The following is a 19530-nucleotide window of genomic DNA, read 5'->3' as shown; positions in this document are numbered from 1 at the left end:
TGAAGTAACATTTATTATCATCACTAGGCTACAATCTACTTCCAAAGAGCCCTATCATGATGGACCAAAGATCTAACATTTAACACAACACATTCGTAGGATGAAACACAAAAACCATTGATCAGCCAAAACGAAAACCAAATTGTCTCAATGTGTGCCAATTATATAAGAATAATAAAAATGTCTCCACCCTTTTATTCCAGATCGGTTCATAAATACAATTCATCGGTTTGATCCTAATAATAAGAGATACAAACAAAGCATTGACTGAAAACAAAGAAGCCAGACCAAATTCAATGATTGGAGAAAAAAAGAACCAAAAAAGTCTGAACCTTTAAACGGAAGAAACAAAAGGGTTTCTTCCCAAATTCTCCTTAATCGAATCACAATCAAACCCACATCCACACTGCGGCGACTCGTAAAACTCATCGATCGCAAAGTTCGCCGATGTAATCCCTACGGAGAACTCGAGTTCGTCACCGTTCCTGACAACCTCAACGATATTAAGCCACAAGAATAGAACTTTGACCTTCACGCCGGTAAGATTGGTGAGCTTGTTCTCCGATATGTATCCAGAGATTGTAGATTTGTAATCCAACTGGTACGAGCCTTGAAGAGCGAAACTGCACGATTTGTTGAAATACGCGTGAAATTTGCCAGTGGATTCATCCAGGTCATATGATACGACTCCTTTAGGAAGGATTCCGACGGGAAAGTTGAAGCTTTGGAGGACAGAATACGCCGTCGGCAAATCGTCATCTGTAGCGGCGGCGATGAATGGCGAATGAAGGCAGAGAAAGAAGAGGAACGAGACGATCGAAATCGGAAGCAGATTCATGTCGATGGAAACCCCAAAATTATGAAATTTTAGGAGTCCGTAGCCAAATAAAACAGTGATTTAGGTTTTAGGTTTATTATCCCTCCCGTTCGGATTTCGTTTCCCGTCACTTTCTCGGAGAGATTGAGATTTTCTCTGGGAAAGACGTGAGAGACTTTTGTAGCTATCTCATCATGCGACCATCTACACGACACCGTTTCACCTAACTATTGGACACGTCATCAGTTGAGCACATGAGGTGTTTGTTCTTTTGGAATTTGGGTTTTTGTAAGTATAATCCAACTAGTATTAACCCCGTACTTCGCACGGGAAAAAGCTTATTCATATGAATCAAAGTGCATTTTATAATCCAACAAAAAAAATAAAAAATGTTGAGACCATCTGTGAAAAAGTGATATGCAATTAAAATATACTTTAACCCACGATTACATACAAAGAACATTTTTTGTTTTTTGTCAAACACATACAAAGAACATAGGGATGAATTATCCATAAAGTGAGCTTAGGAGAGAAAGTGACTGGTCGAAAATGGAAGGGGCGAAGAAGTAAGCTACATAAAGCTTTATTGGCAATATTTCTGTATTTCATCAAACTTAAACATAAACACCTAAGTAATCACAACATCGATATAATGATGCTGGTGCATATAGAAAAATCAGAGAACAATATAGAGAAAATACAAAAGGTTCATCATGATCATGTGTTATCCGCTGCATCCACTGCAAAAGCCAATAAAAAGAAACGTTTAAAAAAGAGAATGGACAATTACTGTAAGTGTGGAATAAGATTTTAAAGGTAAATGAACGGGTCTTTACATGCCCAAAAATTAAATTGACCCTTACTACTAAGATAAAGATTTTTATGCTTGCAAAATAAAAAACCAAGATAAGTGAATATGAGTTTACCAATTTCTATTCTAGTTGTCATAGTTAGGGAACTGCTAACTTCCATAACCTATACTTAGAGACGGAATCAAGGGGTTACTAATAACCTAACTGATGTTTGAGATAACGGTTGAATAACAATAATAAATTCAAAAGTTCTGCGATAAATACCTTGCAGATTTATAAATATTTCTTTGAAAACAACATTTGTCATTGTCTCACGTTTACCCACTTGTTGATAATGAGAATCTTCAATCTTCGTCTCTTAACTCTTTTTCCTGGACATAGATAATAACATGTTAAACATTAATCAGTTTAAGATAATCAACCATCTAATTATACCCATAATTGAAAAACAGAAATATGAGATAATCGATGAAGAAAGAGGAGATAGTAAACTGACAAAAAAAAGGAGATCGTAAAATTGAATCTTCAGAATGAAGAAAGTACCTGATTGTCGAGAGTAATCGATGTGAAAAGATGAGAAAACCATCGAAAGATTTTATAGATACAGATAGTAGAGATTTTGGCGGAGAAGAAGTGGAAGAGGTGCAGTGCCGGCTTCAATGGGGGACAACCGGTGCGACTGCCCCCGGGTCCACCAAATTAGGCGGCACAAAAAAAATTTCTGTTCTTAATATGTATCAAGTTTTTTTTTTTAAGTATAAGCTGATGAAAAAAAAACATGTATGAGAGAATCCAAGATTGATGAGTTAATGGGCCAAAATCAAAATTAAATTATTGGGCCAAATTGGTTTTGTTATTTATAGGATTTACGGTGATTGGTGGAAATAAGGAATCGGTGATCTTTGTCTTTTATGTTTACGTACGAAGCTTTTCATCTTCACACCCCATTCACATGACCACAACACACAACTCTCTTTTTTCCAACAAGCGATCTCCATAGCCGACTAGCCGTTAAGCAGCAGACAACAAGTTTTTGAGTAATGTTCTATTTAATTCTTGCTCTGCTTTTTTCTAAACTAGTATTTTGTAATCTAATTTCTAAAATTGGAACTCGCTAATCACTAACAACTGTTTTTTTCAGGTTTATATTTGTTCATTTGTTCTTCTACCATTCATATAATCAGATTCATTCCCCAATAGCCCAGCCCCAAAATCCAGGTGCTATTCTTCTTTTTTCTTTGCATCTAGTTAAGATTGCATCATGCCAGGACAGAAACCAGGATGTCAGAAAAGAAAAAAAAGAAAACAAGATGAATTGTTTGTTCAATCACTAAGAGGCTCTTTAGATAAATTTGTGACAAGAGCAAGTGCTAATGAAAATTCAGAATCTGGTGGTGCTAATGAAAATTCAGAATCTGGTGGTGGTGGTATAAATAATCCCGATGATAGTAGTCACTTGAGTGAGCATGATAATGTGGTTAATGCATCTAATGTTGAAAGTTTAAATGTTTGTGAAAACCCAAATTCTCGTGTTGATATTTTTGATCCAAAGTATTGGGAAAACCTTGATAATAAAATGAGAGATGTGTTAGTTGAAAAAGGACCTCAAAGAGAATTGAGTCTTGTGTTTCCTTTAGATGCAAACAAGAGGCGTTTCTCATATAATTATTATTCTAGGAAGCTGCGTAATGGGGAAACTAGTGACAGAAATTGGTTGGTTTACTCCAAACATGTGAACAAGGTTTATTGCTTTTGTTGCAAATTGTTTAAATCTAGAAATTGTTCAAATATGCTTGCTTTAGCTAATGATGGTTATAATGACTGGAAGCATCTTAGTGAGAGACTTAAAGATCATGAGAAAAGTGTAGAGCATATGAATAACATGAAAACTTGGAAAGAGCTGAAAGTTAGATTTGAGAAGAATCTCACAATTGATAAACCACTACAGAAAGAAATTGTTAAAGAGAAAGAACGTTGGAGGTTTGTCTTAGCTAGAATAATTGCTGTTGTAAAATTTCTTGCTAAAAGAAATCTAGCTTTTCGTGAAAAAAATGAAAAACTTTACCAAGATAACAATGGTAATTTCTTAGGTGCTATTGAAATGATTGCAGAATTTGATTTGATAATCCAAGATCACATTAGACGCATTCATAGTCATGAAATTCATTGTCATTATCTTGGTCATAATATTCAAAATGAGTTTATCTCTCTTTTGGCTCATAATGTTCAGCTTTCCATCATTAAAACCATTAAAGAGTCTAGGTACTTTTCTGTCATTCTTGATTGCACACCGGATGTGAGCCATCAAGAGCAAATGACTTTGATAATTCGATGTGTGAAAATATCAAACAGAAAAGCAAGTGTAGAAGAGTACTTCTTAGAGTTTCTAAAGGTGGATGACACCACTGGTTTAGGTCTCTTTGATAAGTTACTAGATGCTTTAAAGTCTCTTACTCTTGAGTTTGAGAATATTAGAGGTCAAGGTTATGATAAAGGTTCTAACATGAAAGGAAAACATCAAGGTGTTCAAAAGCGATTACTTGATGTAAATCCAAAAAGCTTTGTATATGTCGTGTGCTTGTCATAGTCTGAATCTTGTGGTTAGTGATATGGCTCATTCATGTGTAAAAGCTATTTCTTTCTTTGGAATTGTGCAACGCATATATGCATTATTTTCTAGTTCTTCTAAGAGATGGAAAATTTTGCTTGATCATGTTCCTTGCTTTACTGTAAAATCTTTGTGTAACACACGTTGGGAGAGTCGAATTAAAAGTGTCAAAGCTATTAGGTTCCAAGCTCCACAAGTAAGATCAGCTTTATTGGAATTATATGAGTCTTGTGATGATGCTATGACAAAGAGTGATGCTGAAAGTTTGATCATGGCATTTGATAACTTTGAATTTATCCTTGGCATTGTTATTTGGTATGATATTTTGTTTGCCATTAACTCAGTGAGTAAGAATTTACAGTCTAAATCATTTTGCATTGATAATGCTTTAAAACAATTGCAAGGTGTGTGTTTGTTTTTTGAGAAGTATAGACATGAAGGGTTTAGTTCTAGTTTGAGTATAGCTCAAACTATTGCTCGTGATATGGATGTAGATCCTATATTTCCACAGAAGCGTCGTGTTTTCAGAAAAAAACAGTTTGATGAAATTGGTTTGGATGAGGAAATACAATCTAGTGAAGATGCATTTAGAGTCAATTACTTTTTGGTTGTGGTGGACATGGCAATCACTTCGGTGAAGACCAGATTTGATCAAATGAAAACTTTTGAAAGTGTTTTTGGTTTCTTATTTGATTCGAAAAAGTTAAAGACATTACATGATAGTGATTTACAAGAGCATTGCTGTAACTTATGCAAAACTTTTTCTCATGGTAACTCGTCGGATGTTGATTCAGATGATCTTTTTTCAGAATTGAGAGTGCTTCAAACGACTTTACCTGATGTGTCAATGGAACCTACTGAAGTTCTTGAGTTTGTTGAAGATATTGGTTGTTATCCAAATGTTTCAATTGCATATAGAATCATGTTAACTATACCGGTGACAGTCGCTTCAGCGGAGAGAAGCTTTTCAAAACTAAAATTATTGAAAAATTTTCTAAGATCTTCAATGTCTCAAGAAAGGTTGAATGATTTAGCTATTTTGTGCATCGAAAAGAACATATTGGAGAGCATTGATACTGAAACTATTATTCATGATTTTGTATCGACTAAAACTCGTAAAAATAGGATTTTATGATCCTTTATATCTTTCAAGAATGAGTATTGGCTTCTGTTTTTTTTTCAAGTGTGAAAGGATGTGAAAGTTTACATATATGGAGATGGAAAGGATAAAACAAGCTTACAAGGCCAGGTAGAAGCAGAGGAGAGCACAAAGTTACAAGAAAAGCAAGGAAAGGAGAGCACACTCGAAATTTTTTTTTTTTTTGTGACTGTTTATTTACATCTGTTGGAGGAAAAATTGCAAAATGACATTGTTGTTGCTTTCTTTTTGTAAACGTTCTTTTATCTTTTGCTATCCTTTTGTGAACAACTTTTTTTTTATGTGTAATAGATGTTCTGTTCTGTTTTTTGCCCTGGGGTCTCTATAATGCTCAAGCCGGCACTGAAAAAGTGGAGATCGTGGGTGATGACAAAGAAAAATGTTTAAAGAATTTTTTTTCTTAATGATAATAATTGAAAATGATAATCATGTTGTAAACTAGAGAATTTAGGAAGTGAAATCTCTTAGTCTTATTGATTAATGTCGAGCATACAAGTATATATAATAGGAGTACAAGGGCTAAAGCCCATAAAGCAATCGAGTACATAACATAGGCCATGGGCCGTAAAGCAATGGCCGATGGGCCGTACATGCGCGGACCGGTATATGGGCCGAATGGCCATGTCCTAACGGACTGTGAGCGGGCCGGTCTATAGAGTCCACTAAGTGTTTTACAACACTCCCCCTTGGACGAGATGACCGTGCCATGTTGGATGGGATCGCTGCAATGTGCTTAGGGGATGCTGCCTCATTAAAACCTTACCAGGAAAACCCAATGGGACAAAACCTTGGTGAAGGAAAAAGAGTACAGCACACATTGCTCCCCCTGATCCAAACATCACTCCAAGTCCTGAAGTCTCCGCATCCCAATCTTGTGCGTGAGCTTCCTGAACGTCGATGTCGGCAATGCTTTGGTGAAGAGATCGGCTGAGTTGTCGCATGACTGTACTTGCACCACTTGAACTTCTCCGGCCTTTTGTAGTTCATGTGTGAAGAAGAACTTCGGCAGTATATGCTTCGTCCGATCTCCCTTGATGTATCCTTCCTTGAGCTGGGCGATGCAAGCCGTATTGTCCTCGTAGATGACGGTTGCTCCCTTGCTGTCTTCTAAGCCGCTATCCGTCCGTATATGCTGAGTCATTGACCGCAACCAAACACACTCACGGCTGGCTTCATGGATGGCTAGGATCTCCGCGTGATTTGACGATGTGGCCACAAGAGTCTGCTTCAACGAACGCCAAGAGACCGCCGTACCGCCGTGTGTAAACACATAACCTGTTTGTGACTTACCATTGTGTGGATCGGATAGGTAACCTGCATCAGCAAAACCAACTAGACCTTCATGGTTAAGGTTAGTATAATATAAACCAAAATCAACCGTCCCTCGCAGGTACCTTAGGACGTGTTTAATACCATTCCAGTGCCGTATAGTTGGACAAGAACTATATCTTGCTAGGAGGTTCACGACAAAGCATATGTCCGGCCTAGTGTGGCTGGCCAGGAACATTAACGCTCCAATAGCACTGAGGTAAGGCACTTCAGGTCCAAGAATTTCTTCATTGGCCTTCTTAGGAGCAAATGGATCTTTATCCAAGTCTAAGCTTCTAACAACCATCGGGCTAGTCAATGGGTGAGCTTGCTCCATATTAAATCTCTTGAGTACTTTTTCTGTATATGCCTTTTGATGCACAAGGATTCCATTATTTACGTACTCAAGGTGCAATCCCAAACAGAATTTTGTTTTGCCTAGGTCTTTCATCTCAAATTCTTTCTTGAGGTATTCGACAGTTTGGGCGATTTCCCCAGAGGTACCGAGGATGTTTAAATCATCCACGTAGACTGCTATTATCACAAATCCTTTGTTTGCAAACTTCTTTATGAATATACATGGACTGATTGGGTCGTTCTTATAGCCTTTCTTGGCTAAATAATCACTTAGTCGGTTATACCACATTCGACCACTTTGTTTCAGTCCATAAAGCGATTTGTCTAGCCTTATGCAGTATTGGTCTCGAGTACCATTTGAACATTTATGTTCTATACCCTCTGGTAATCTCATATATATCTCATTATCCAGTGGACCATATAAATAGGCGGTTACAACATCCATTAACCGTAAATCCAAATTTTCTTTTATGGCCAGACTTATTAGATATCTAAAAGTCGTTGCATCCATCACAGGGGAGTATGTCTCCTCATAATCTATGCCGGGTTTTTGAGAGAATCCTTGTGCTACAAGCCGTGCTTTGTATCTCACTATCTCATTTTTCTCATTTCTCTTTCTTACAAAGACCCATTTGTGTCCAACTGGTTTAATGGTAGGTGTCGTCCTTAAGATCGGACCAAACACACTTCTCTTCTTTAAAGAGTTTAACTCCACATCAATGGCTTCTTTCCATTTAGGCCAATCTTTACTTTGAGTACACTCTAATATGGATGTGGGTTCTAGATCCTCATTTATCTCAAGTGCTACCTTGTTTATAAATATTTCATCAATGTCGACATTTTTCCGGTTCCATTTTATTCCAGACATTATGTAATTGATTGATACTTCATTGTTATCAATTCCTTCAGGTTCTTGAAGTTCAGCGTCCTGAACTTCACCTGGTACATTAATTATTTCCGCGGCCATGTCTGGTTTTTCGGTAATTCCCTGAACCTCGGTCTGTTTTGCACCTTTAGACTTTCGAGGATTTTTATCTTTGGAACCTAACGGTCTACCTCGTTTCAAACGTGGTTTAGACTCTGTAGCAACTTGTTTATTGTGTTCCTTTTGAACATCAATACGTACTGGTGCATTGCAAGCTGGTATGTACGATTTTGTTACTCTTTTTGGGTCAGCAAAGGAATCTGGCAATTGATTAGCTAGTTGTTGTAAATGTATAATCTTTTGAACCTCTGCATCACATGCTAGAGTTCGAGGATCTTGCCAATTTAAGGATGTTTGATTCCATTTTAATTCTTTGACCAGCTTGCCGGTCTCACCACCTATAGTAGGGAATTCGGACTCAACGAATTGACAGTCCGCGTATCTGGCCTTAAATAGATCTCCTGTCAATGGCTCAAGATACTTTATTATGGTGGGAGACTCATATCCTACATATATTCCCATCCTCCTTTGAGGTCCCATCTTAGTTCTCTGTGGTGGAGCAACGGGTGTATAAACGGCACAACCGAATGTTTTGAGATGGGATAAGTCTGGCTCTTGACCCGATAATAATTGGGATGGTGAATATATGTGTTCACTAGATGGCCTGATGCGTATGAGTTCTGCTGCATGTAAGACCGCGTGTCCCCAAGCCGACACAGGAAGCTTCGATCTCATTAACAATGGTCGAGCTATTAATTGTATACGTTTAATGAAGGATTCAGCTAATCCGTTTTGTGTATGGACATGTGCCACAGGATGTTCCACACTCACCCCCATGGACATACAATAATCATTAAACGCTTGGGATGTAAATTCACCAGTATTATCTAGACGTATCGTCTTTAGTGGAAAGTCTGGAAAGTGTACTCTTAATCTTATGATTTGAGCCAACAGCCTAGCAAATGCTAGGTTCCTTGTGGATAACAAGCAAACGTGAGACCATCTGGTTGATGCATCAATCATAACCATAAAATATCTAAACGACCCACATGGTGGGTGTATTGGTCCACATATATCACCTTGTATCCTTTCCAGAAAATGCAAAGTCTCTTTTGTGACTTTTACTGGTGATGGTCTTGTAATGAGTTTCCCTTGTGCACATGCTACACAAGTGAGATTTTTAGGGAAAACTCTTTTCTCTTTAAGGTTGTGCCCTTTTGAACTCTTAATTACTTTACGCATCATGTTCGAACCCGGGTGGCCTAACCGGTCATGCCATAGAGTGAATTTTTCAGTGAACATTTTGTGCTTAGCCATGTTAGCTTCTATCATGTTTATCTTAGCATGGTATAAACCAGTGGCTAGTGCGGGTATAGTCTCTCGGACCTTCTTTTGGCCGTTTACATTTTCAGTAGTGTATAGGAATTCTTTAGTTCCTTCACCCTTGGTTTCAACATGATAGCCATTTAATCTTATATCTTTAAAGCTCAATAAGTTTCTCTTAGAGCTTGGTGAGTATAGGGCATCACTTAGTTCAATATGTGTGCCGTTAGGCAACAAAATGTGAGCCTGGCCGTAGCCTTCTATCATGTTGGCTATACCCGCAATTGTACTAACATTTGCACTTTTCATTTTGAGATCTATGAAATATCTTTTGTCTCTTAGTATAGTGTGGCTGGATCCACTGTCCACCACTAGTTCACTCATGTCCTTGGCCATTTCTATAAATAGGACATAATTTTGTATTTTAATAGGACAATAATAAAATAAAAGAACCATTGCATTTAAATTAAATAATCATCCAATACAATAAAGGAAAATAAATCATAAAAGCATTGAAATTAAACCGCTTTAAAACGAAAATCAATCATCATCTTGTAGGCAATCGGAAGTCTCTAGCAAGTCGTCATTCTCATGATCGAAGTCTCCTTCATCATCGATGTACGCATAGTTGGCTTCCGGATTTTTCTTTAGAACTTCTTGGTATGCATCAATGAGGTGTTTGGGAGTTCTACAAGTCTTGGACCAGTGGTTTGACATACCACATTTGTCGCAGACCGATTTAACCTTGGTACGTGGTTTAAAGGACGTACGGCCCTTACCACCACGTCCGCGGCCTCTTCGGCTGGCCTGTCCGCCATGGCCGCCACGGCCACCACGTCCTCTGCCACCACGGCCTTGGCCGTAGTGTCTTTCTCTGTGGACATAGTTGGTCTCATGGGGCGCTTTTGGCTCCTTAGACTCCATTGTAGTTTTCTTTCCCAAATCAACCTTATTTGCTTCCGGTAATGGGGCTGTACCGGGAGGTCTCATAGCACTGTTCATCAGCAGCAACTCATCATTCTGCTCAGCTAGCAGTAAACATTCAATGAGTGCCCCATAATCGGCAAAGCCTTGATGTCGATACTGTTGCTGAAGAACTCTATTGTTAGGGCTGAAAGTAGACAAAGTCTTTTCTATCAGTTCCCTTTCAGTCACCTCTTTTTCACATAACCTAAGGAGTGAGACAATCCTAAAAAGCTCAGAGTTATACTCCTCCACGGATTTGTAATCCTGGATCCTTAGGTTCTTCCAATCAAACTCGGCCTTTGGAAGGAGCACCGTCTTTTGGTGCCCGTAACGGCGTTTAAGCTGTGTCCAAAGGACGAGTGGATTGTCTATGAAGAGGTACTGGCTCTTGAGACTCTCCGCAATGTGATGGTGCATATGTTGGAGACACTTGTTCTTTTTCTTGTCAGTGCTCTCAACTTCCTCATCAATGCAACCAGCTAGGCCATTGGACCTTAGGTGGATTTCGGTGTCTTTGACCCATTCCAAGTAGTTCTTTCCAGAAGCTTGCAAGATGGGATAGTCTAGGCTTTTAAGATTCGCCATCTGCATATAATGTAGACAACCGATAGTTAGCATGCGGTATTTGAGACCGAATCATGCAACAAACATTTATTCAGGTCATGCGGTATTTGAGACCGAAACATGCCTTGGACCATGCGGTATTTGAGACCGAAACATGTCCTTGGACCATGCGGTATTTGAGACCGAAACATGTCCTTGGGCCATGCGGTATTTGAGACCGAAAACATGCCCTAGGCCATGCGGTATTTGAGACCGAAACATGCCCTTGCCTATAATGGATTTCGTATGGTTTAAAATCATGCATGCAAAGACAACAAAATCAAATATGTATGCATGCAACAATTTCCTTATTTGTAGATAGGATTTCCTTTTTCTTAAATTTCCTTTTCTTTCTAGGATTTAGTAAATATTGTTTTAAGGGGATTTAGATAATTACACTAATTGATTAGGAACTTATCCTAACCATAACTTTAATTTCCGATTTCATGCTTTAAAGTTTATAGAAACTTAACAATAGTTTTAGTTCAATCGGAATTTTCAACCCTTAACTCAAGCTTATCAAATTCGGTTTTGAGTTTTAACAATCCTAGAACATGATTCATGCAGCCGAAATTTACATGAACAATTTATGCTTGAATAGATCCTATCTTTATACATGATCCATTTTTCAATATGATGCATGGATGATCCAGTTTTGATATCCTAGAACATGTTTAAACAACAAAATATTTCTAGGTTCTTATGCATCACAACAAGCAGCAAACAACCAAATTCCATTCATAATATAATTGGTTTTAATTCTCAAAGAATCTAACAACCTAAACGCCAACAGGTTTTAAGTTTTAGGTTTTAGAGATCTTAAACTTTGTTGGTTGTGTACTTGTTTGTCTTAGGGTTCTGTATGTTTAAGTCCAAATTTGGATCATAGGGTTTTAAGAGGGTTCGGCCATATTTTACCTTTCACCGATTTGGATCTGACTGGATATGAACCGGGAGCTAACAGACCTCGGTTTTAATCTCTCCCTCGCTCACGGACTACGAACAGAACCACGTACTAGATCACGAACGGAACCGCGAACTGGATCACGAACAGAAATCGCGGACAGAACAACGGACAGCTTCCGCGGACAGAACAACGAACTGCTTCCGCAGATCACGAACAGCTTCCCACGAACCGCTTGGTACTTCTCTCGTCCGGAATCACGAATCACGAACAGATGAACTCACCCCCGAACTCGGACCACAAATCTCGATCAAGCTGCCGATAGAAGCTTGATCACGAGCTTAAGGTATGCTCGTGAACAAGGAGATCCTCGGACAGAAAAAGGGTTTGATCTCGGATGGGAGCAAGAACGAAGATAGTTTAGGGTTTGTGGAAGAGAGAAGAAGATCGGCGGCTGCTTTAGGGTTTGGAAAGCGGCGGCTGTTTTTTAGGTTTTAGGGTTAGAGGCTATCGTGCTGATAACGTGTTGTAAACTAGAGAATTTAGGAAGTGAAATCTCTTAGTCTTATTGATTAATGTCGAGCATACAAGTATATATAATAGGAGTACAAGGGCTAAAGCCCATAAAGCAATCGAGTACATAACATAGGCCATGGGCCGTAAAGCAATGGCCGATGGGCCGTACATGCGCGGACCGGTATATGGGCCGAATGGCCATGTCCTAACGGACTGTGAGCGGGCCGGTCTATAGAGTCCACTAAGTGTTTTACAACAAATCATTATTTTTCTCGCTCACCATCACTTTTTTTTATTTTTATCTAAAATTAATTTGGTTTTGCTGATATGTCACATTTTTATTGGTGCAGTGACTTGTGCTTTATAGGATAAAGGATAACAAACACAAAATTTCTTAACCAACAAAACCTAATTAATTATTTTTACAACTCATATAACACAAACTAATATATAAAGAAATTGAAGACTCAATCAAAAGTTGAATTAACAAAGTTTTTATTTTACTGAAACATGCTTTTTTAAAAAAAAAAAAACAACAGTTTGTAGTTTATTAATGGGTATGCACATTAGCTTCGAGGCCTATGTTTATTTTATTGACTCATAACAGTTTTAGGACCCATGGGGCTTCAAGAAGAAGAGACAAGCCCATTATAACAATTATACCCACAACCACACTGTGGACTGTCCACGAAATACTTGGCCGAGAACTCCTCAGAAGCAGCACCAACGGAGAACTCGACTTCGTCGCCGTCATGAGACACCTCAGAGATGTTGAGCCAAAAGAAAAACACTTTGACGCTTACGCCCATCAACCTCATGACCCGTCCTCTTGATATGATGCCGGAGATTGTGGATTTGTATTTGACCTTGTACGACTCTATAGCGAACTGACACGTGCTATTGAAATGGACTTTGAATACCCCGGTTTTTCGGTTTAGCTGGTAGTCTCGTACGCCTTCCGGTAAGATTCCTCGTGGTAAGGTGTAGTTTTGGAGAACCTCGTAAACACTTGGCTTCTTTTGGCCGGACACGGATAAAGAAGTAGAGAGAATGAGGATGGAGAAGATCCAAATGGACATTTTTTGTGTTCACTTATAGTTCCTTTAAATCTCTATGGTTTAGTTTTGGATTTGTGTCTGATCTAATTGTTGAACTTGTTTTGAATCTGTTAATTATAGTAGTAGTTGGTTTTGGGAAGTCTTTGTGTGTTTACTGTTTAGATACAAAAGTAGTTAAGGTTCAGGGACGTTGTGATCTGACCGTCAATGGGAAAATGAACGGCCTAATGGTCACGTGTTATAGTGTGAGCAAACGACGTCGTTATCATTAAATTCGTATTTTGTGTTGCAAAAAATGTTTACGGTTACATAACCAGCTTTACATTTCCTTCGCGTTGAGCTTGGTTTTCGGCTTATAAAACTTACAATAAAAAATAATACAATTTCTTCAAATTAGATTAATAAAAGAAAATAAATTAAGAGCAAATCACAAAATTACTAAGAAATTAAACCGCTGGTGTAAGGCACTCCGGTCTTCCAAATCCAATCATCTTCAAGGAATAGACCGGTGATCGTGAAATTAGCTGCCTCAGTCGAATTAATCACGTGATAACCAGGCCATGTAACCCGGTTTGTAGTGTTTGAACCCGGTCCGGTATTGTTATACTCAGCATAGTACAACGTACTTAAAGCGAAATCGCCGTTCCACTCTCTCCAACCAACCGGTTCAACGAACCCGTCAATGTACGATTGCATGTAAACCGTCCTTGAATACTCTTTCCACGGTCGACCCAAATATGTTTTAACCGTATAGTTACTCGAAACAAGATCATCCGCGGGTTTAATCGTACAGTTTTGGATTGACGTACCGGTGTTTTGATTCGGATCGGACCGGCCTTGCGCTGTGATGGCGTTGAACTGGTTTGGCATTGGTTTTCTCGGGTATAGATTACAGTTCTGAAACACAACTGCCGCGTTTCCGAATATGAAATCGACCGTTCCATAGACATCGCATTCTCTATAGAACTGTCTTAGGGAATGCGTGTAGAGAGTATCTTGATAAGCCTCGAAACTACAACTATAGAAGATTGAGAAATCTGCACCGCTCCGTAACGCAACCGCCTGGTGTTTCTCTGGTCCGGCAGTGTTTCGGAATGTGATGTTCACCGCGACGAAGTTAGGTGCTGTCACAGCTGAAATATATATAAAAAAGTCATGTGCACGATTTGTTATTATCGATTGTATCCAAAATATTCATTTTATTTAATGGCTGCATCATCCAACTATCTACTTTTTAAAAATAAACATAATGGTTAGTACGCTCAGTATATTATTAAAGCATCTTGTCCCCTTGTTCACCGCTTTCAATTTTAATCTTTTTGACCTATAGTTGAAAATGCAATAATTAAAGGCAACTATATTCACGTACTCGATATATATAGTATTAAATATCATTGGAAATTTAATTTTAAGATCTCGAGACACTATGATTAATAACATGTGATTGTGTGACGTACCAAATGTGGCGGAGTTGAAAGTGGTCCAACCGTCGACGACGCTTCTGTTTCCGGTGACCACCGTTTGATTGATTCCGTCGCCGATTATCATCATGTACCTTTTGTTCTTAGCGATGGAGATGTACTCTTCGTATATTCCCGCCGTCACGTAGATTAAGAAGAAACCGGCGCTTCCGTCGGTGTTATTTGGCGCCGACGCTATAGCCGCCGTGATGTTGGTGAAGTTCCCGGTTCCGTCTTGGTTCACGGTGACGATATCGCTTATCAAAACCATGCTTCCGTCGTCTCCATCGTCGCCGTCCGCGAGTTTTCTCCTGCTGAGCGACTCGTAAACGGCTTTTGTTTTCTCTGCCATCTTCAACGGTAGAGCTCCGTTACGGAACAGACGGGCCGGCTTAGTGTGAGTGGATGATCCGGATCTCGGATGAGCCCAAGCAAACCCGGCCCGTTTCTTCTTCTTCGGAACCCATCCTTTGGTGAAGAGAGCGAGCGAGACGCCTAAGAGCTTCGTGTCGTTAACGAGAGGCAAAGCGACACCATTCCTTACAGTCCACGTGGCGGAAGAAGAAGCCGCGGTGGTGAGTCCCTCGAGACACGTCTGCTCGTTAGTCAACGCCGCGGAGAGAAGAGTCTGGACGTCGTCGGCTCTCGAAAACGGTAGCGTTTTGAAGGAGGATCTTGCCGACGTGTCGTTAACGGTTTCAAACGACGTCAAGAGATAATCCATCGTTAGCCCGGCGAGAAAACGGCAGTCTTGGAGGGCTCTGATAACGGCAGGTTGAGATATATGAGCGTTGCGTTTGATGTATTTGTCGACGGTGCGAATGAATTTTCGCGACTGGGATAGCGATTTGCGGATAGAGAAGCGGCCGTATTGTTGAACATTGCCTTGGCTATGTGGGAAAACAGATTTGCAGTATTTTGGATCCGGAGTCGTTTTACAGATTGTCGAAGAGTTGGATAGAGTTTGAGAAGAAACGAGGAGAAGTGATTGGGAAAAGAATGATAGTGTGATGAGAAAGAGAATTGGAGATTCCATCGGAAATTTTTATGTGTATAAAAAACTTTAGGTTAAGTGGTTTTATATAGTATAAGTAGGTTGATGATGAATGAGGATGAGGTACGTAGGTCCATTCTTTAAATATTACAGTATATTTTTGTGTATGAAAACTATGATATTGTGTGCGATTATTTGCCTGAGTCAACTCGTTTGGGGGTCTTAAAAACGCGTAGGTTGTTAAGAGTTAGTGATATAATAAATTAATAATCATCCGATACTCTGTCTGTTTATATATATTCAAAGATGCCTAGCTGTTATTGCAGAACCATATCTTCGTTCGATCTTTAAAAATACTTACCATTCATGTATATATATAGTGGTTACCACCCTCGTTTTTTCAAAGAACAATGTGTTATTACTGTGTTTTAGAAATAACCGTTTCCTTTCTTCTATATATACAAATTTTGATTGACATTATAACTACTTTTTAAGAAAATTAACCATTAATTGATCAAAATATGTAACTGTATCTGGGGCAGGTTTATTTGTAAGATTGACTTAATTATTAGGTGCTAATTTATCGTTTATCTTTGTTGCAATGTATACGTTGACAATTTGTTCAATAATTTATCATCTTTTAATAGTATTTTTTATGGAACTAAATTAGCATGCCCGATAAAAGCATATCGATCGTTGGTTCCAAGTCCCAACCTAACAAGATACTAGTATTAGTATAGTACTACCACTCGTTTTAAAATACTACTACAAACTCCAAAGTGTTAGGTTATCTCCAACGGGGGTTTTAGGGAAGAGTTTTAGTGGAAAAGTAGAAAAAAAAAAATCAAAAAGGAAAAAAAAGAAGAAGGGCTCCTCAAAGATCGTCCATCTTGGCTCCGTGATTGTCAATGTGTGGATACTCTAAGTGTGATGGAAGCTATGTGGTGAGTTCTTGGATCTGTTTGTATTCTGTCAGCTACAGGAGCTGTTTGTTTCATGAGACCAAACTCTTGCGGTGGGTAAACGCAAGCTCCAAGCTCGTCAATCTGTACATTGGTTCCTTGACACAACTTCAGTAGTTTCTCAAGAGAGTCCACAAACTCACCGTTATCCTTTGGATTCTCCAGCTTGATCATGCCTGTGATAGCACGGCTAAGCTCTTAATCAATAAGCAAAAGAAGATAGAGTCTTCTTACCGTATAGTGAGACAGAACCCTGCAAAAATCTGAAGCTGGAATCGACAATTTGTTTCACAGAGGATTGTATGGATGAAGAAAGTGTAGTCCCAGTACCAGCCATGCTTCCATGACAATGCAGCAAAAAAACCTTGAAGAGCGTTGAAGTATGACTCCATAGCATCCTTCAGTGCTTCAGCTTGTGGAGGTTCTCCAGTTCATAGCATTCCCGCTATTAATGGAATTGTGTCTAATGTGATGCTTCGGCAATCTGTATTCTCTCAGCTACAGGAGATGTGTCTAATGTGATGCTTTGTCAATCCACCAGTCCTAGTGGAATTGTTAAGTTTGAGGTATAACTACTCATTTCCGTTGTGCATTACTTGATGATTTGAGCTCTGTTGTTATCGAAGGGAGCTGGGAATTTAATCTTGTATTGGATGTGTTTGTTGTTGCAGGGCCGATATGAAGGGAGCTGCTTTTTTTTTATGTTCATCTGTTTAAATAAAGAGTTCATGAGGAAATTCTCTTTTTTGATTCAATGGTGTGTGACTTTTGTTCTCTGTGCTAAGGTTTTGTTCTTCCTCTTAACTCTTCTTTTTACTCTCTGTTTTTCCTAATTACATGTGATTTATTTGTTGTTTTTTTTTTTCTTTTTTTGGTTTATGTGTGTGGAGAAGGATCCTACAATGGCTCAATGATGGCTTTGACTGATCGTTGTCACTGCATACTCTTCTCTTGGGTACGTCTTCAAGCTTTCTCACGGGTTTTGTTAACATGTGATCATTTTTTGTTTTGGTTTTCATAGTTGTTTCATTGCTAACAGGTGATGCCTTTTTGTCTTTGTTGTTGGTTTCACGATCTATCATTACCTACTTATCATTTTGTTAAGTTGTTGTCTTCGTTTAATTTTTGCACAACAGACAAAGGCAAAAAAGCTGTGAGGGATTGACAAGAAAGGTAAAGTGCTCTTCTTCTCTTTTCTATTTTTTTCGTTATGATTGATGCATGTGACTATGGAAGAGGTACAACATAACATTGTGGGATATTTTTTTTTTTTTTTTTTGGTAAAAGGTTAAATTTTGTACCAAATTTTCTGTTTTTCTGTACAAAAGAAAATAAGAAGCTAGAAAGGAAAGCTAATACAATGGAAATAAAGAGCTAGAAGGGAATTTGGGGAGTCAGTCGATTCTGGCAGCGAGATAAGGCGGTTGCGAATAGTTCGATCCACCTTGGCTTGAAGCGTTGCGGAAGGGGTGGCGACATTGGTGAAGACTCTGGCATTGCGTTCCCGCCACAGAAGGTAGCAAGCGACTTGCAGGACAAGCTTGAGGAGAATAGACAGCTGGGCTTGAGGAGGTTGCCGAGTTTGAGAGATCCAGGTGGACACTGCAGCTAGATCAGTAGGTGGGGAGGGCGAAATCCGTGAAGCAAAAGCCTCCCAAACCTCCTTAGAATACGCACAAGAGAAAAACAGATGTTCATGACTTTCTATCCTAGACGAACAGAGGACACAGTCCGGAGGTATATTCATCCCCCAAGCTAGTAGTCTGTCTCTAGTGGGTAGCCTGCGTTGAAAAGCCAGCCATGTGATAAACGAATATCTCGGAACCGCTGCTTTGAACCAGACCGTCTTACACCAAGGCACTTGCGCAGAGGAAGATCGAAGTAATTCCCAAGTTGCCTTAGAAGAGAATGTGGTTGCGTATGTGTTGGCTGATCGTTTCCAGAGATAGACATCATCCCCTTTGTCATCCTCAGGAGGAGAGATGGTCGTAAGAGTGGCCATAAAATCTTGCTGGGAGACTGATCTAGCAGCAGGTAACCTCCAATCTCCATTCTGAACCGCAGCGACAACTCTTGCACTCAGCTGTATTCTGAGCTGTCGGGGTCCATTCCTCCCAATGAAATCAACTAATGGGCCATGTGCACACCAAGTGTCATGCCAGAAAGATGCCGTTCGTCCATTACCAAGTTCACAACGCATGAGATCCTTGAGAAAGTGTCTGTGTTTTAGCATGTCCCTTACCGTTCTAGGGAGTCTTTGAGAGTCTTCCATGATCCAGAAACTTTTCCGGTGGAAGACGTTGCAATGCAACCAAGCAACCCACAGCGAGCCCGCCTTTGCAAAGAAGTTCCACAACAGTTTCAACTGGAACACGACCTGGAAGTCCTGCAATCTCCTGATGCCTAACCCTCCTTCCGCCTTTGGTTTACAGACATCATCCCACGCCACTCTCGCACCCCGTGCAGACTCAGTCTTATTTTTCTAGAGGAAACCAGCACAATGGGAATCCACCTTCTCGTAGAACTTTTTGGGTAGGGCGAAGACAGAGCTCCAGAAATTCACCATGCCGTAGATCACAGAAGAAATGAGTCTGATCTTACCGGAGAAGGATAAGCTTTTGATAGTCCACGTATGCAGCTTCGATGTTATCCTCTCCAATAAAGGCTGCAGAGTTGCAAAGGAGATCCTCGCGGGGTTGAGTGGCAATCCTAGATACCGAGTGGGAAACGACCCCACTTTAATGCCTGTCAAAGCACT

The 19530-nt window shown here is 39.5% G+C and overlaps 6 protein-coding genes and 2 long non-coding RNA genes across 9 annotated transcripts; 3 read left to right on the top strand and 5 right to left on the bottom strand.

Annotated features, from left to right (window-relative positions):
• Window positions 1–170: 170 nt before the first annotated feature.
• On the bottom strand, window positions 171–976 carry LOC104738767 (uncharacterized protein At5g01610). The gene has a single exon (XM_010458969.3). The coding sequence runs from the start codon at window positions 836–838 to the stop codon at window positions 335–337; it is 504 nt and encodes a 167-aa protein (XP_010457271.2). The 5' UTR covers window positions 839–976; the 3' UTR covers window positions 171–334.
• Window positions 977–1222: 246 nt separating this feature from the next.
• Window positions 1223–2388, bottom strand: LOC104738766 (uncharacterized). Of its 2 annotated transcripts, XR_759832.3 has the most exons (4): window positions 2173–2368; window positions 1894–2000; window positions 1744–1792; window positions 1223–1557 (listed from the first exon to the last, which is right to left on the bottom strand). It is a non-coding gene; the product is annotated as an uncharacterized LOC104738766 (long non-coding RNA). The 2 variants fall into 2 exon arrangements; XR_759831.3 differs by lacking the exon at window positions 1744–1792 and having other exon boundaries at window positions 2173–2388.
• A 502-nt stretch (window positions 2389–2890) lies between these two features.
• LOC104743124 (uncharacterized) lies at window positions 2891–4216 on the top strand. Its single transcript, XM_010464238.2, has one exon. It carries the CDS (start codon window positions 2891–2893, stop codon window positions 4214–4216), a length of 1326 nt encoding a protein of 441 aa, XP_010462540.2.
• A 22-nt stretch (window positions 4217–4238) lies between these two features.
• Window positions 4239–5372, top strand: LOC147927722 (uncharacterized). The gene has a single exon (XM_087484628.1). It carries the CDS (start codon window positions 4239–4241, stop codon window positions 5370–5372), a length of 1134 nt encoding a protein of 377 aa, XP_087340754.1.
• Window positions 5373–9849: 4477 nt separating this feature from the next.
• On the bottom strand, window positions 9850–10860 carry LOC147927721 (uncharacterized). The gene is made up of 3 exons (XM_087484627.1): window positions 10658–10860; window positions 10287–10480; window positions 9850–9965 (listed from the first exon to the last, which is right to left on the bottom strand). Exons 1-3 carry the CDS (start codon window positions 10858–10860, stop codon window positions 9850–9852), a joined length of 513 nt encoding a protein of 170 aa, XP_087340753.1.
• A 1909-nt stretch (window positions 10861–12769) lies between these two features.
• LOC104738765 (uncharacterized protein At5g01610-like) lies at window positions 12770–13456 on the bottom strand. Its single transcript, XM_010458967.2, has one exon. The coding sequence runs from the start codon at window positions 13375–13377 to the stop codon at window positions 12925–12927; it is 453 nt and encodes a 150-aa protein (XP_010457269.1). The 5' UTR covers window positions 13378–13456; the 3' UTR covers window positions 12770–12924.
• Window positions 13457–13591: 135 nt separating this feature from the next.
• On the bottom strand, window positions 13592–16078 carry LOC104738764 (putative pectinesterase/pectinesterase inhibitor 7). The gene is made up of 2 exons (XM_010458966.3): window positions 14814–16078; window positions 13592–14489 (listed from the first exon to the last, which is right to left on the bottom strand). Exons 1-2 carry the CDS (start codon window positions 15850–15852, stop codon window positions 13795–13797), a joined length of 1734 nt encoding a protein of 577 aa, XP_010457268.1. The 5' UTR covers window positions 15853–16078; the 3' UTR covers window positions 13592–13794.
• A 566-nt stretch (window positions 16079–16644) lies between these two features.
• Window positions 16645–18042, top strand: LOC104738762 (uncharacterized). The gene is made up of 4 exons (XR_759829.3): window positions 16645–17338; window positions 17444–17557; window positions 17666–17727; window positions 17909–18042. It is a non-coding gene; the product is annotated as an uncharacterized LOC104738762 (long non-coding RNA).
• Window positions 18043–19530: the final 1488 nt, after the last annotated feature.

Source organism: Camelina sativa, chromosome 14, assembly GCF_030686135.1.
Source record: "Camelina sativa cultivar CO46 ecotype springtype chromosome 14, ASM3068613v1".
NCBI classification, from domain to species: Eukaryota; Viridiplantae; Streptophyta; class Magnoliopsida; order Brassicales; family Brassicaceae; genus Camelina; species Camelina sativa.
This window is presented reverse-complemented; position numbering and strand designations above follow the sequence as displayed.

Excerpts from the sequence above, each read along its gene's own strand:
- LOC104738764 (XM_010458966.3), bottom strand. The coding sequence starts at position 15,852 with ATGGAATCTCCAATTCTCTTTCTCATCACACTATCATTCTTTTCCCAA. Across the intron at positions 14,490-14,813 it reads TTTCAACTCCGCCACATTTG|CTGTGACAGCACCTAACTTC; the intron begins GTACGTCACACA and ends TATATATTTCAG.
- LOC104738767 (XM_010458969.3), bottom strand. The coding sequence starts at position 838 with ATGAATCTGCTTCCGATTTCGATCGTCTCGTTCCTCTTCTTTCTCTGC.
- LOC147927721 (XM_087484627.1), bottom strand. The coding sequence starts at position 10,860 with ATGGCGAATCTTAAAAGCCTAGACTATCCCATCTTGCAAGCTTCTGGA. Across the intron at positions 10,481-10,657 it reads GCGGAGAGTCTCAAGAGCCA|GTTATGTGAAAAAGAGGTGA; the intron begins GTACCTCTTCAT and ends CTCACTCCTTAG. Across the intron at positions 9,966-10,286 it reads CAGTGCTATGAGACCTCCCG|AAGTTCTAAAGAAAAATCCG; the intron begins GTACAGCCCCAT and ends ATGCATACCAAG.
- LOC104743124 (XM_010464238.2), top strand. The coding sequence starts at position 2,891 with ATGCCAGGACAGAAACCAGGATGTCAGAAAAGAAAAAAAAGAAAACAA.
- LOC147927722 (XM_087484628.1), top strand. The coding sequence starts at position 4,239 with ATGGCTCATTCATGTGTAAAAGCTATTTCTTTCTTTGGAATTGTGCAA.
- LOC104738765 (XM_010458967.2), bottom strand. The coding sequence starts at position 13,377 with ATGTCCATTTGGATCTTCTCCATCCTCATTCTCTCTACTTCTTTATCC.